General features: G+C 54.1%; 1 protein-coding gene across 1 annotated transcript in view; it reads right to left on the reverse strand.

Moving 5' to 3' along the window:
• Positions 1 to 886: 886 nt before the first annotated feature.
• SEC14L5 (SEC14 like lipid binding 5) overlaps positions 887 to 12630 on the reverse strand; it is a gene marked incomplete at its 5' end in the record, with an annotated part of 40807 nt that continues 29063 nt past the window's right edge. Inside the window, 7 exons of the mRNA XM_080830541.1 lie at positions 887 to 2664; positions 3457 to 3530; positions 4319 to 4593; positions 6460 to 6638; positions 7534 to 7761; positions 8301 to 8435; positions 9455 to 9589. Of these exons, the coding sequence (XP_080686667.1) occupies positions 4485 to 4593; positions 6460 to 6638; positions 7534 to 7761; positions 8301 to 8435; positions 9455 to 9589 (786 nt within the window). The 3' untranslated portion in view covers positions 887 to 2664; positions 3457 to 3530; positions 4319 to 4484. The remainder of the gene's footprint in view (positions 2665 to 3456; positions 3531 to 4318; positions 4594 to 6459; positions 6639 to 7533; positions 7762 to 8300; positions 8436 to 9454; positions 9590 to 12630) is intronic.

The following is a 12630-nucleotide window of genomic DNA, read 5'->3' on the forward strand; positions in this document are numbered from 1 at the left end:
TCTTGAACATCACACTAGGACTTAGGTCAGACCCCAGGGAACCAGGCAGAGTGGCCCAGAAAGATGGATGGCAGGGCCCTCCCCCTCACCTGGGTACCTGGCAAAGAGAATCCAGAAACGCACCCTCAAGATTCCAAGTCAGCAGTGCTGAGTGGGCCCAGGGAATCTGCATTTAATTCCACTGAAAAACTATGCGTGTATCTCTGTAGGCACCCTGTGCTTGTGCAATGGTTTGAACACCTTTTTTCCCCTGCCCCCCCCCCCGGAATTAGCGTCCACACAGAACCTTAGAATGTGATTTTCTTTGAAAGTAGTTTTTGCAGATGGAATTAGTTAAGGATCTGAAGCTGAAATCATACTAGATTTACAGTAAACCCTAAATCCAGTGCCTGGTGTCCTTACAAGACAGGAAACACAGAGAAGAAGCCATGTGAAGACAAGCACGGAGCGATGCAGCCACAAGCCAAGGCGTTCCCAGTGACTCCAGAAGCTCCAAGAGGTGGGAAGGATCCTCCCCGAGTGTTAGGAGGGACACCTGCAAATGCCTTGATCTCAGACTTCTGGCCCCCAGAACGGTGAGGGAATCCGTTCCTGTTGTTTTAGGCGAACCAAGTGTGTGGGAATTTGTTACAGCAGCCCCAGGGAACTACTACTGTATGTCTGCGCTTTATATATAAAATATTATATTTTTTATGTGTCCCCTTTCCTCCAAGAACCAGCTCGCAACCCCTTGAGGGTGATACCACCCCTGCTGAAAATGCTTTTGCATCTTATAAACAGCAGTGGAGTAACTCCTGAATAAGCCCAGGGAAACCCGCAGGGTTTTAGGAGGTAGACAATTGAGGTATATCCGAATCAAAAACGTTTAATGCTTTCGGTTGGAGCAAATGATCAGGCAAACGAGAAACATCGTGTTTTATTGGCTGAAATAGAGTGTTTGGAACAGAATTATTGTATTCTCATCAAACAATTCGTTTTACAGGAGGAGCAATTCCAGAGTGCAGGGTGGGGCAGGGGGAGTTCTCAGAAGCCCCGTATTTCAGCCTGTAGAGAACATTGTCTAGCCAGTCGGGGACTCCGAATGATGCTCTTCCAGATTTAGTGGATTTGCTCAGAAAATGCAAGCAGTTGCTAAACGGGAGAGTAAGAGGGAAATTATATCCCGACACTCACTTTCCTCCGGATGCTCGAGGTGCTGAGCCTTCTGTCCCAGGAGAAACAGTGACAGGCGGGCCTCCTCCGGAAGGAGTCTGGAGTGTTTGGTTGAGAAGCCTTAAATCATCAGGGTAACCTCTGACGTTTATCGTGTGCTTTCTGTGTGCTGGGCACTGGGCTTGTGGACTCTACAGCTCCTCTCACTTGTCCCACGACAACCCAGTGAATGAGGTAGGCACATCCCCATTTTACAGATGAGGAAACTGAGGCACAAGGGGGTTAAGTCACCTGCTGAAGGTTACACAGCTAGTGAAAAGAAGGCTGGGGTTTGAACCCCGCCCCGTCTAAATTTTAAGACCCAAGCTCCTAATAAACACAGTGCGTGGGCAGGATCCTTTTGCTAGTGGGTTGTTTCTGTCCTGGTCCCAACAGGTTAATGAAAAAGAGGGAGAAAGAAACCAAGCCAAGGAGCTTCCAACCCTGAGGTTTAGGGAAATACAGAAGCCAGGAACTTGGCAGCCCTTGGATTTTTAATTTCATGCCTCCCAAAGGTAGGAAAGACCTACTGATTGATGAAGCTCCAGCTTGGGCCCCGGAGACCTCCAACAAGGGAGGGGGACTGCAGCAGATGCCATCGTGGCTGTCTGCTGCTTCTGTGGCCCAGCTTCCCTTGCCCTGGGGTGATCTGCTCTCTTCTATCCCACTGCTGCTTCTGGAGGAAATGGCAATCACAGGACCCGCAGCCCCTTGGCCCGTACATCTGTAGGAGTGAGCACTTTACTCAAACAGGGCCAGGCAGAGGCTTCTTTGGGATTTGACATAGAGAATTCTCTCAGCCTTAGAGATTGTGAACCCTGTGCTTGTAGGCTTGGGGCTGCTGGCAGCCACCTTTCCCACTAGGCAGAGGAGAGGATGAGACCAGCCTGAAAAGAGATAGAGAGCTAGGAGGCCTGGGTGAGGTTGAGAGGATGAGCATATGAGCCTGAGGACGCTACGCTCCTGGATCCAGCCATACCTGAAACAAGAACGCCCTTAGCCATAGTTACAGGACCCAGGGAATTCCCTTTGTTTGCTTAAGCCAGTTTGAGCTGGAGCCTTCTCATGGGAGAACGAATGAGCTCTCGGGAGCACTGAAAGGGCCTGTGGCTCATCCCTTTTGTCCGGGCTGGAGAGGTCACAGCGGATCCAGGTTCCAGTTCTCAAGCCAAGTATAACCCCAAGTCAAGGAAAGGCTTCTCCATCCTTCCCTGGTGCTAGTCCTAGACAATTAATGTATGGGGAATGCTAGGGCAGCTTAGCCCAGAATGCTTCTAGGGCACACCTGGGTTTTAGAGGCAGGTGAGAAACTCTTCTAAAGACTGGTGCAAATATCTCAGATTCCTCAGTGATTAATGCCTGGTGACATGGGAGCAACCAGCTTTGAGAACGTCCCCTGTCTCCCCCTACCACTCTCCCTCATGTGCACACACACCTTGATGCAGGATGCAGTTTTGGATTTTGTTCCTGTACCTGAGGAGCAAACAGAGGTGAGTGAGACTCCCTCCCTGGAGGGAGAAGGAGGTCTCTGAGAAGGTAGCTCCTCCTCTCTGCTCCAGGTTTGGGGGTGAGGCTGGTATGCCAGGAAGTCCTTGCTCTCCTTGTTCCATCAGGCTGAGACTGCAAGGAAGCATCAAGCCCACGGTTGCAAGCCTACCCCTTGGGCAAGGGCCAGTGACTCTGGGTGTTGACCAGAGATGACCCCCAGCTGTAAGGAAGGCTACAAGGCTACAAGGGAAGAGCCATCTGGGCCCAGATTGGCCCCCCAGCTGTTGATGGAGCCATATTTGTGAGGTCCCTCCCAGGCAAATAATGTGAGTGAGTGACAGTCCCTAGAGGGGTAGGCACTGGGGTAGCCCCATCAAGGAGCACAGTTGTATTGCCTTTACGTGGTTAATAATGGCCCCTGTTTTGCCAACAGTCCCAAATCCCTAAGAGAAGCTGGACAGTTGGATTTCTGTGTGAAATGCCCGCAATTTTTAAATCCCTCTATAGGTAAAACAAAAGTCAGATCAGTCTGCAGGCTGCCAGTTGGTAATCTCTGACTTGTTGCCTTTTTGGAAGCCCAGGAAAGGAAAGGAGATGTGTCCTCAAGCCTCAAGGATACCCAAAACTTTTCCATGTGAGAACTCAGGGAAAGTCTGTCAATATTGAAGCTGGTTTCAGGGGTCAGGTTTGCCCTAGGGTGGACACAACAAAGTCACAACCTCCTCCTCCCCACAGGGGAGTCCTGGTGCCATGCTGAGATCCTAGATCCAGCCTTACCTGAAACAAGGACTCCTGGACTGGCCAGTTGCACGTGATCATGACTGGTTACCCTTTTGAGTGGGTCTCTGTGACTTACAACCAAAAAAGTCATAATTAAATAGCTCCAAGGAAAGAAAAGGGCCTCCAGAGGAGTTTAAAGACAGCCAGAGACACTTCATCCCTGCCTGGGCCTCCCCACCCTCCTCAAGTCAGTGGTGGTCAGGCTGCCTTCCTAGCCAAGTGCTGGGAAGATGGGTTTCAGGCCCGGGTGGGCTACTCCCCACAGAAAGTGACCCTGTAACTCATCTATCTGCTCAGCACGCGTGTCTTGGGACACAGGGCATTGCTCTGGAGTCAGTTGTGAAAGTCATTTCTGCCGACCCAGCATCCTTTCCCTCTTCTTCCTTTGGGGCACCCCAGTATTCCTAGAGGCAACTTCCTTATGCTTTTCAAACCAGGTGGTTGCCTTCAGGAACAGGCATTGGTCCAGGTAGACCAATCGCTGAAACCCCATCTCGGTATGGTAACTGGCCCAGACCGGACACAGGACCCTGTCAGCCAATCAGTGTTCTCTGGTCCCCTGGCAACTGTGATTGGTTCAGGGACCAGTGTGGGACCCAGGCAGGCTGATTAGACTCCATCGTGGGAGCTTGGATGGAACTTTGGGAGACAGAGGTTCTCATCTGCAGCTGAGCTGGGGGGAGGGAGAGACCCTAGTGGTGGTGGGGTCCCCTGCATGGGGAGGGCACCTGAGAAGGAAGCTGCCCCCAGGGAAAGCAGAGCCAGGGATGGAGAGGGGATGCTAAGCCCGATGGCATCCCTGAGCTCCCGGACCAGGCAGACCCAAAGGTGGCCCACCCACTCCTTGGCTTTTCCTTACGTGAAGCCCAAAGAAGATCATTCCGTCCTTGCATCCTTGAGAATGCTTGAGCTGGATCATTGCCATTGGTTCCAGATGCCCCAACTTAGTCAGTGTCCAGACCCAGGGCTGGACATGGTCCCAGACACCCATGGACAGCGGGCTGCCCCACAGGGCTCAGTCCCAACTATCTGGAGACCAGGGGGCTGCTGTGGGACTGGCCAGACGAGGAGGAGGTGGTGGCGCTGAGCTGGGAGAAGCCGCTGGTGCAGGATTCCAGGCTGGACATGGAGCCCCTGGGGAGGAAGGGCATCGCACGCACATTACCTTCTGGTGGAGACACAGCCTTGGGGCCCCCACACAGCAGTGCAAAAGCTGGTGATGCTGCAAATGAGGCCCCAGGGCCCTTTCCACGAGGCTGGTAACCACCCCAGGCACAGAGGGCAAGTGCAGAGGGAAAAGCAAGTGAAGTCGTGGTGAGAAACAAGGCTCCGCCCATTTTCCTGCCCCACCCCCAAAGATCCCAGCCTGCCGCACACCATTCGGGGGCTTCCATGAGCTGGGGATCTAGCATGGCCCAGAGGGAGCCGCACGGCCTGGGCAGTCCCCAGCCCTATCGCTAGCCTCCGCCAGGCCCTTCCTCCCAGGCTCTCACAACAACCCTATGCTGAGACCTCCAGCACCTCCCAGCTGTGTGACCTTGGACAAGGACCCAGGCTGGAACACCTGCATGGCATCCACTGCTGTTCATAGTTACATGCAGGTGTGATCGTGTGGCCCCCTGCTCCACGCTCCTGTGTGTCTGGTCCCCCAGGGCCCTGCCCAACGCCTGCCTACTGAGGACGGCCAGGAGCTAGTCCTTGACCTGGTTCTCTGTGAGCTGTTGAAGGTCAGGGCTGCAGGCTTCCCCGACACGGACCAGACCAGGCAGGCTGGCAAGCAGCATCTGGCCCACCCTTCAGCCGCCACCTGCCCTCCTGGAGGCAGCAGCCCCTGGATGTTCGTGTCTACGGTGTCTGTCCCCTGCACTGGCTGGTGCCCAGTGCCCCAAACAAGCTGCTTCTCAAAGAGGAAATCACCAGCCCTCCCATGCTGTGGGGCTCTCTGTGGAGTAAGGACACCGGCCCAGTATCTCTCACACTGGGCTGCACATGTCCTTAGGGTACGTGGACCTGCACCTGGCATATGGATACAGATGTACACCCTCCTGGAGCCTCGATTTGACCCCACGGTAAAGAATATAAAGCATTAATTTTAGAAGGAAACTAACGGAGGGACTTGGTGGCTCAGTCAGTCGAGTGTCTGACTCTGGATCTCAGCTCAGGTCTGGATCTCAGGGTCATGAGTTCAAGTCTCATGTCAGCCTCCACGCTGGGTATGGAGCCTACTTTTTAAAAAAAAAAGAAAAAAAAAGTAGGAAACTAACAGAGCTATGTCATGAAGCAGGAAGCAAAATGACATTTGTTGTTTTTTGTTTTTTTTTTTATGACATTTGTTTTTAAAAGATAAACTGTAAAGCCGTGAAGAAACTGCCAGCTCTATCTCGTCACCCTCTGCTTCATTTTTGCCATCAAGTGCTTTCTGTATGCCTCAGGGAAGGGCAGGCTTCCGCCAACCACTTCTTCCTGATGACAACCCCGGATGCGGGGGTTTCAGCGGTGGGGAGGCTGAGGCTCAGACGGCTGAAGTGACTAGCTTGAGGTCACACAGCAATAAGGAAGCGCTGGAGGTCTTAACCATTACTCTCTCGGAAAGCAACACTTGGGGACAGGTGTCTGCGAGACACCATTCTAGAATGTTCTAGAACAATCCAGATCCTGTTTTATGGGTTCCTAGGAGTGAGAGGAGCTCCCCTTCCCCCAGCCATCAATCTGGTATGTTGGGGTTCTGTCCAGAGTTTCAGTTGAAGTGGGGGTTCTGCAGCTGAAGCAGGATTTGGACGTAGCGTTAGATCCGATGCTCACACGGGTGCTGAACCACTGGCAAATTTTAACAATACCCATGCTGGGGCCCCTTCCCTGGATAAGCTCAAAGGCAAGTGGGGGAGATGAGTCCAATGTCCCCTAGCCCAGAAGGAAGGAGACTCAGAAGTACTACGGGCCTGGCCTGGAGGAGAGCGGGGGACCCCTTCCTGCCCAGGATCCCCGTCCAGCCCCTCCTACCTGAAGTCCTCAGACGCCAGCACCTCGTAGTAGTAGAGGAGTTTGCACTTGGGGCCGGGGCTGTGCAGGGCCGTCAGGACGTCCTCCACACCCGGGAGGCTGCAAGCCGCATTACCAGGGGGACTGTGCATTTGCCACTGGAGCAAATAGATGCCAGGCCACCGGGTCACATGGGAGCCCTGAAACACAGCAGCCCTCCCTGAGGCTCTGGTCCACGTGGGGACGGACAGGAGCCCCTTGCCGAACCAATCCAGGGCCTCCTGAGGTATCCTTGACTCCTCTGCCTTTACCCCCCTATCTGTAGGGGCTGAGAGCCTCCCTCTGATCTAGTGGGGGTGGAGGCCGGGGGTTGGAGCTGCGGTTGCAGGAGAACAGGTGCAGGTGGTTGAACACCTGGATTTTGTTGGGCTTTTGTTCTGCTGCCCCAGGAGGGATCTGGGCAGGGAGCTGGCAGTTTGGTTAGGGTTAGTGGAGGGCCCAGATGGTGAGAATGGAGGTGTTGTTATAACTTCAGGGATTATAGAGGTGCTATATAGGGTGCTAGGGGTGCTGGTGTGTGAGGTGCAGGACAGCCTGCTGCTCAGGGACCCTGGGTGAGACCTGCCGTGCTCACTGGAGCCTGTTTGTGCAGGGTGGGTGAGTGAGCAGGGATGGTGGTCTAAGACTTGCAAACACTGGCCTCCAGCAGCATGTGAGTAGCGGCGGGACGGGGTGGTTCATGTTCCAAGACACATCTGAGTTCTGTCGCCAGTCTTAGAGCGTCTCTAATGCTCTAGGTTCTGAAACTAATACATCAGAAATCACTGGGAGAGGGTGAGGGATGCCGAGTCCAGGCCTTGTGCCTAGAGGTTCTGAGTTATGCTCCTGGCATGGGGCCTGGCAGTCTGAGGCTTTGACAAGAGTCCCCGGGGGATTCTGAGAATGGGGTCCTGGGGTCCCCAAAGTCCTCAATCTGCCCAGTTCTTTCTCCCTGACTGTCCTACAGGGTCCCTGAGGTCAAGGGCCAGAACCCCGGTATACGGTGAACACTCAATCCTGTACGATGAATGAATAAATGAACAAAGGAGCTCAAACCTGGATGCTCTCCCCTTCCCGGCAGACAAGAGGGGCTTCGACACGGCTGTAATCCACACCTAGGACCCAGGCTTTGTCCATCAGCTGCCCGCCGGCCCTGGCCCCGGGCTCCTGGCGGCCAGGCTGGGGCATCTGCTTGCTGTGGTACAGGCTGAAGACCACGTCCCCTCTCAGGATGTCAAAGTCCCAGGTGATGACCGATTCCCCCTCCAGAATCTCCACCGCAACCTGCATGGAGGGTGGGGGCAGAGTCTGAGAGTCCCATCTGGAATCCCAGCAGGAGTGGGGAGCTGGGATGGGCAGGTCAGCTGTAGTAAGTGCTGTGGGCTGCCCACCTGCGTCTCCAGTCCCCACTGTGACTGTGGGGAAGACAGGCTGCTGAAGCCCTCCGGCTTCTACTAAGAACTGCTCTGGGGAGATGCACCTGCCTCTGTCTGAAACGGCTGGGAGGTCCCACCCTGTCGCGGGGTGGGTAACCCACAGCCGAGGACTGGGAAGATAGAATGCAAAAGTCCAGTCCATCTGTCGTGCTGTGCACAGCCCAGTGCTCCCCTCGGGTCAGGCTGGGTGAGACTCGGCAGCACCGCCCTGTGCTTCCATCCGCCCCCACGCCCACCCTGCCCCACCTCTCCTTACAGGTTTCTGCGGAGAGCTCATCCTGAACACATCGCTGGCCCAAGAACCCTGGCCTCAGTCTCTGCTTCAGGGGACCCTGGCCTAAGACAACACCCCAGCCCAGCCTGCCCTCCCAGGCCAGGTCCCAGCACCTCATGGGGGGCCCCTCGGAGCACGCTGGCCGACTGGTAGGTCTCTCTCCACTGCCGCAGCTGGTCCGTGTGCTCCTGCTCCTCCTCCGTCAGATAGAGGGACTTGGGGACCAGCCCTCCTTCAGGGACATTACACTGGGGGACAAAGACAAAGGTGGCAGGCCTGGCTGACCCACAGAAGGGTGCTCTGTGACCCCTGAAATTGCACTTGTCACAGTGACCCTTTAGTGAGTAGGGTACAGGGCTCCCATGACCTCATTTACTCTCCAGGAACCACAATGCAGTAGGAGCTATTATTCTTCCCATTCACAGAGGAGGAAAAGGGAAGCTCAGAGAAGGCAGGCCACTTGTCCAAGATCACACAGCAGAATGTGGCTGAGCCTGGGCACAAACCCATGTTTATCAATACCCCCGCTGGGCTCATGTCTCTTATTACCATGCTGGACTTACAGGCCCATTTGCTAAACATAAATCATGCATACGTATCTCAACAAGTGGAAAAAATGGGCAAGCTTGGCAGAATTCCTAGGAAATGCCTTTTTTAAACTCAAAAATCAGGTAAACTTGGAGTCTGGTATTCTGTTAGAGAAGGAAGAGGGGCCTGCCTTCCCATAGCCAGATGAGATAAGACTGTCCTGACCCAGGGTCACCCCTTTCTGTGTCACCTCACCCCCAGGGGGAGGCAGTAGAAGGGGTCTGTGGCTGCCTCCCCTTAAAGCAGTTGGCCGATCTTCCCACTCCGTGGAGCTGTGGTTTGGAAATAAATCCCTTTGGGTACACCAGCTGCGGGGGCCAGACCACTGGGCTGGGAGTCCCCTCTCCCAGCAGCAGAGGGCGCAAAGTCAGCAGGTAAACTGATTGCTGCCTAGCAACATACTGAATGGGGAATACCAAGATAAACCTTTGACTGGCCTGGTCTCTGGGCTTCCGGAAACTTCCATCTGGGTCACTATGTTTGAAAAAACCAAGGTAAGGTCCCTCCTTGGGAGAAGACTCACCTCTCTTGGGGGCAGCTTTGAAAACAAGGCCGGCCACCAAAAAGAGAAAGCGTGACCTCTCCAGGTGTCAGCACCCACACACACAAGGGCGGGGCCCCACTGCAGCCTCCGTGGACCTCTGCAGCCCCACCCCAGGGCCTGCAGCCGCACACTCACCACACACTCTCCCCCGAGGAAGTCGGGGATCACTTCTTTATCCAGGTAGTCCACAAGGCCTCCGGGGCCCTGGTAATTGCTGCCGCTGTAGATGAGAAACTTCTGCCTGGTGTTCTCATTGATGAAGGGGCTGATCTGAAGTGGGGGAGAGGAGACAAGATGGAACGGGGTTTTTGTTTGTGATGTGGAGATGTAACACATCACAAAGAATTAACCACTTTATTTTACTGGTTTTTTAAGTTTTAATTTATTTAAGCAATACACACAGTGTGGGACTTGAACTTGTGACCCTGAGATCAAGCATCACATGCTCTTCCGTTCTTTTTTTTTTTTTTTAAGGTTTTATTTATTTATTTGAGAGAGAAAACAAGAGTACACGTGCATGACCCGGGGGCAGGGCAGAGGGAGAAGGAGAAGCAGACTCCCCAGTGAGCAGGGAGCCCAACACCCGGCTCGATCTCAGGACCCTGAGATCATGACCCAGGCCAAAGTCAGATGCTCAACAACTAAGCCACCCAGGAGCTCCAACGTCACACGCTCTTCTGACTGAGCCAGCCAGGTACCCCAGAATTAACCATTTTATTTTATTTATTTTATTTAATTTATTTTTTTGGACAGACAGAGATCACAAGTAGGCAGAGAGGCAGGCAGAGAGAGAGGAGGAAGCAGGCTCCCCGCTGAGCAGACAGCCCGATATGGGGCTCGATCCCAGGACCCTAGGATCATGACCCGAGCCGAAAGCAGAGGCCTTAACCCACTGAGCCACCCAGGCGCCCCAGAATTAACTATTTTAAAGCAAACAGTTCAGTTGCTTTTAGTTCATCAACTATGTTGTATAACTACCACTTTCCTGCAATTCCAAGACTTCTCATCACCCCAAAAGGAAACCCCATTCCTTTTACACATTCATACACATCAGCAGTCCCTCGCCGTGCCCCTTGCCCAAACCCTGGCAACCATTGATCTGCTTTCTCTCTCTATGGATTTGCGTGTTCTGGACCCTTCGTAGAAATGGACGCACATGACACGTGGCCTTTTGTGTCTGGCTTCTCTCACTCAGCGTCATGGTTCCCTGGTTCATCCACATTGGAGCCCGGGTCACGCCTCATTTCTTTTTATGACTGAGTAATACCGCACTGTATGGATGACGCTGTTTCGTTGACCCCCAGGTGGAAAGTATTTCAACACTGAACTCAGTCAGTTGTTTCTCACGGCACCCCCCACCCAGGGCTGGTGTGGTACGTGACGAGATCTGTAGTTGCGGCAGGAAGGAAGGACTTGATACCGTCGGGGCACAGGCCAGTTCAGCAAGGAATGCTACAGGTGAAAGGTCCACAGGGCGCTGGGAATGCCACCTGTGTGCTCACTGTCCTTCAGCCTCCATCCTGGGAAGCGGCCCCCTGCGGGCCTCGACAACCTGGCTCCATGCCATTGACTTCCGTCTGGTGTGGCCCCTGGGCGGGGGTGGGGGCCAGTGGCAGGAGATGGGGGTTGGGAACAGAGAAAGAGGCCAGGGTACTTCTTCCCCCGCTCCCTCTCAGTGCCCCGGACACCCCCACCCCCCACTCTGTTTCAGGTCTCGTGGGGTTTGGTAACATTGTCATCCCCTCTGCTTGTCCCTCCAGCCCCCGGGGGGGGGGGTCAGGGCTCACTGCAGGGGCGAGCTCGTGGGGCCTCTCCATCCTCCCCATACCTCTGCAAGGAGTTCTTTCATGTTACGTCCCCATTAAGCCACTGGGGTGAATCCCACTTCTGGCCAGAACCCTAAATGGCTCCCACCAGCACCCAGTATCCAAACAGCAAGAGAACTTCATTTTCACAAAGATCAGGATATTTCAAGATAAAAAGCTTTAGGAGCAGGTCCTGCCCTTTCCTCCCACAGCTCCTGCTCCCTGGCCCAGCCCCAGCAGAGTCTTGAAGTAGCCACAGGAGCCAGAGAATGTTCTGCCCCAGAAGTCTGCTCACATCCCCTCTTGTTGAGAATCCTCCACGGCTCCCTAGTGCCCTAGGACAAAGCCCACCTTCACCACAGCCTGGACTCGGCAGGCACTGGTCTGAGCATTTCCCCAGCCTCTGCCAGGGCCACCAGCCCTTTTTGTTTTTGCTCCAACCACTCCAGACTGGGTTTTCAGGTTCTCAAAGGCATCAAGCACAATCCTGCCTCCAGGCCTTTGCCCGTGCTGTGTGGGTTGCCCGTCCTTCCTCCCCACCATTCCCTGCATGACTCTTGCTCCTTCCGAGGGTCTCAGTCACAGGTCACCTCCTCTGAGGGACCTTCCTCAGTTCTCCAATCTAAATTACCTCCCTGCATCACCCGCTGCCTGACTTAGCCTCTCCAAGAACTCTGGCCATCCTCACGCCCTTGTCACAGGGAACCACGAAGCGTTGGCTCGTGCAGGGTTATCTGCTTTATCTCTCCCCACCCCGTGACAGTGGTGGGGAGACACAGAGGCTGGCTTGTTTACGCCGAATCTCCAGGGCCTGGAAGGTGTCTGGCACATAGTAGGTGCTTAGTGAAACACTGAATCCACTTAACTCTCGAATGTCTGTCTGATTGAACCTCAATTTGTAGTAGCGGTTCTCTGGTCTTCTGGTACGCTGAATCCTTGGAGGGGCCTGCGGACCAGCAGCAAGGCCCCAGTGGTTTCCAACTGCCAGTGACAACCTGCTCATGGTGGTGAGATAGAATCAACGCATTGTGACTAGCCTATTTTTTTTTTAAGATTTTATTTAATTATTTGACAGACAGAGATCACAAGTAGGCAGAGAGGCAGGCAGAGAGAGAGGAGGAAGCAGGCTCCCCGCTGAGCAGAGAGCCTGATGCGGGGCTTGATCCCAGGATCCTGGGATCATGACCTGAGCCAAAGGCAGAGGCTTTAACCCATTGAGCCACCCAAGTGCCCCGACTAGCCTATTTTTAACGGAATGGAATAGAAGAGTGAAGAGGGTAAAACCATCACGTGCAGATCTGTTTCAGGGGTGTGTGTGTGTGTGTTGGGCTGTAACATAACGTATATTTCTTACTGTGGGTCTTGGATAAAATGTTTTAAAATCCCTACAGCAGGGGTGCCTGGGTGGCTCAGTAGGTTAAGCCTCTGCCTTTGGTTCAGGTCATGATCTCAGGGTCCTGCGATCGAGCCCCACATTGGGCTCTCTGCTCAGCGGGGAACCTGCTT

This window comes from Martes martes (genome assembly GCF_963455335.1).
Source record: "Martes martes genome assembly, chromosome: 18".
In the NCBI taxonomy this organism is placed as follows: Eukaryota; Metazoa; Chordata; class Mammalia; order Carnivora; family Mustelidae; genus Martes; species Martes martes.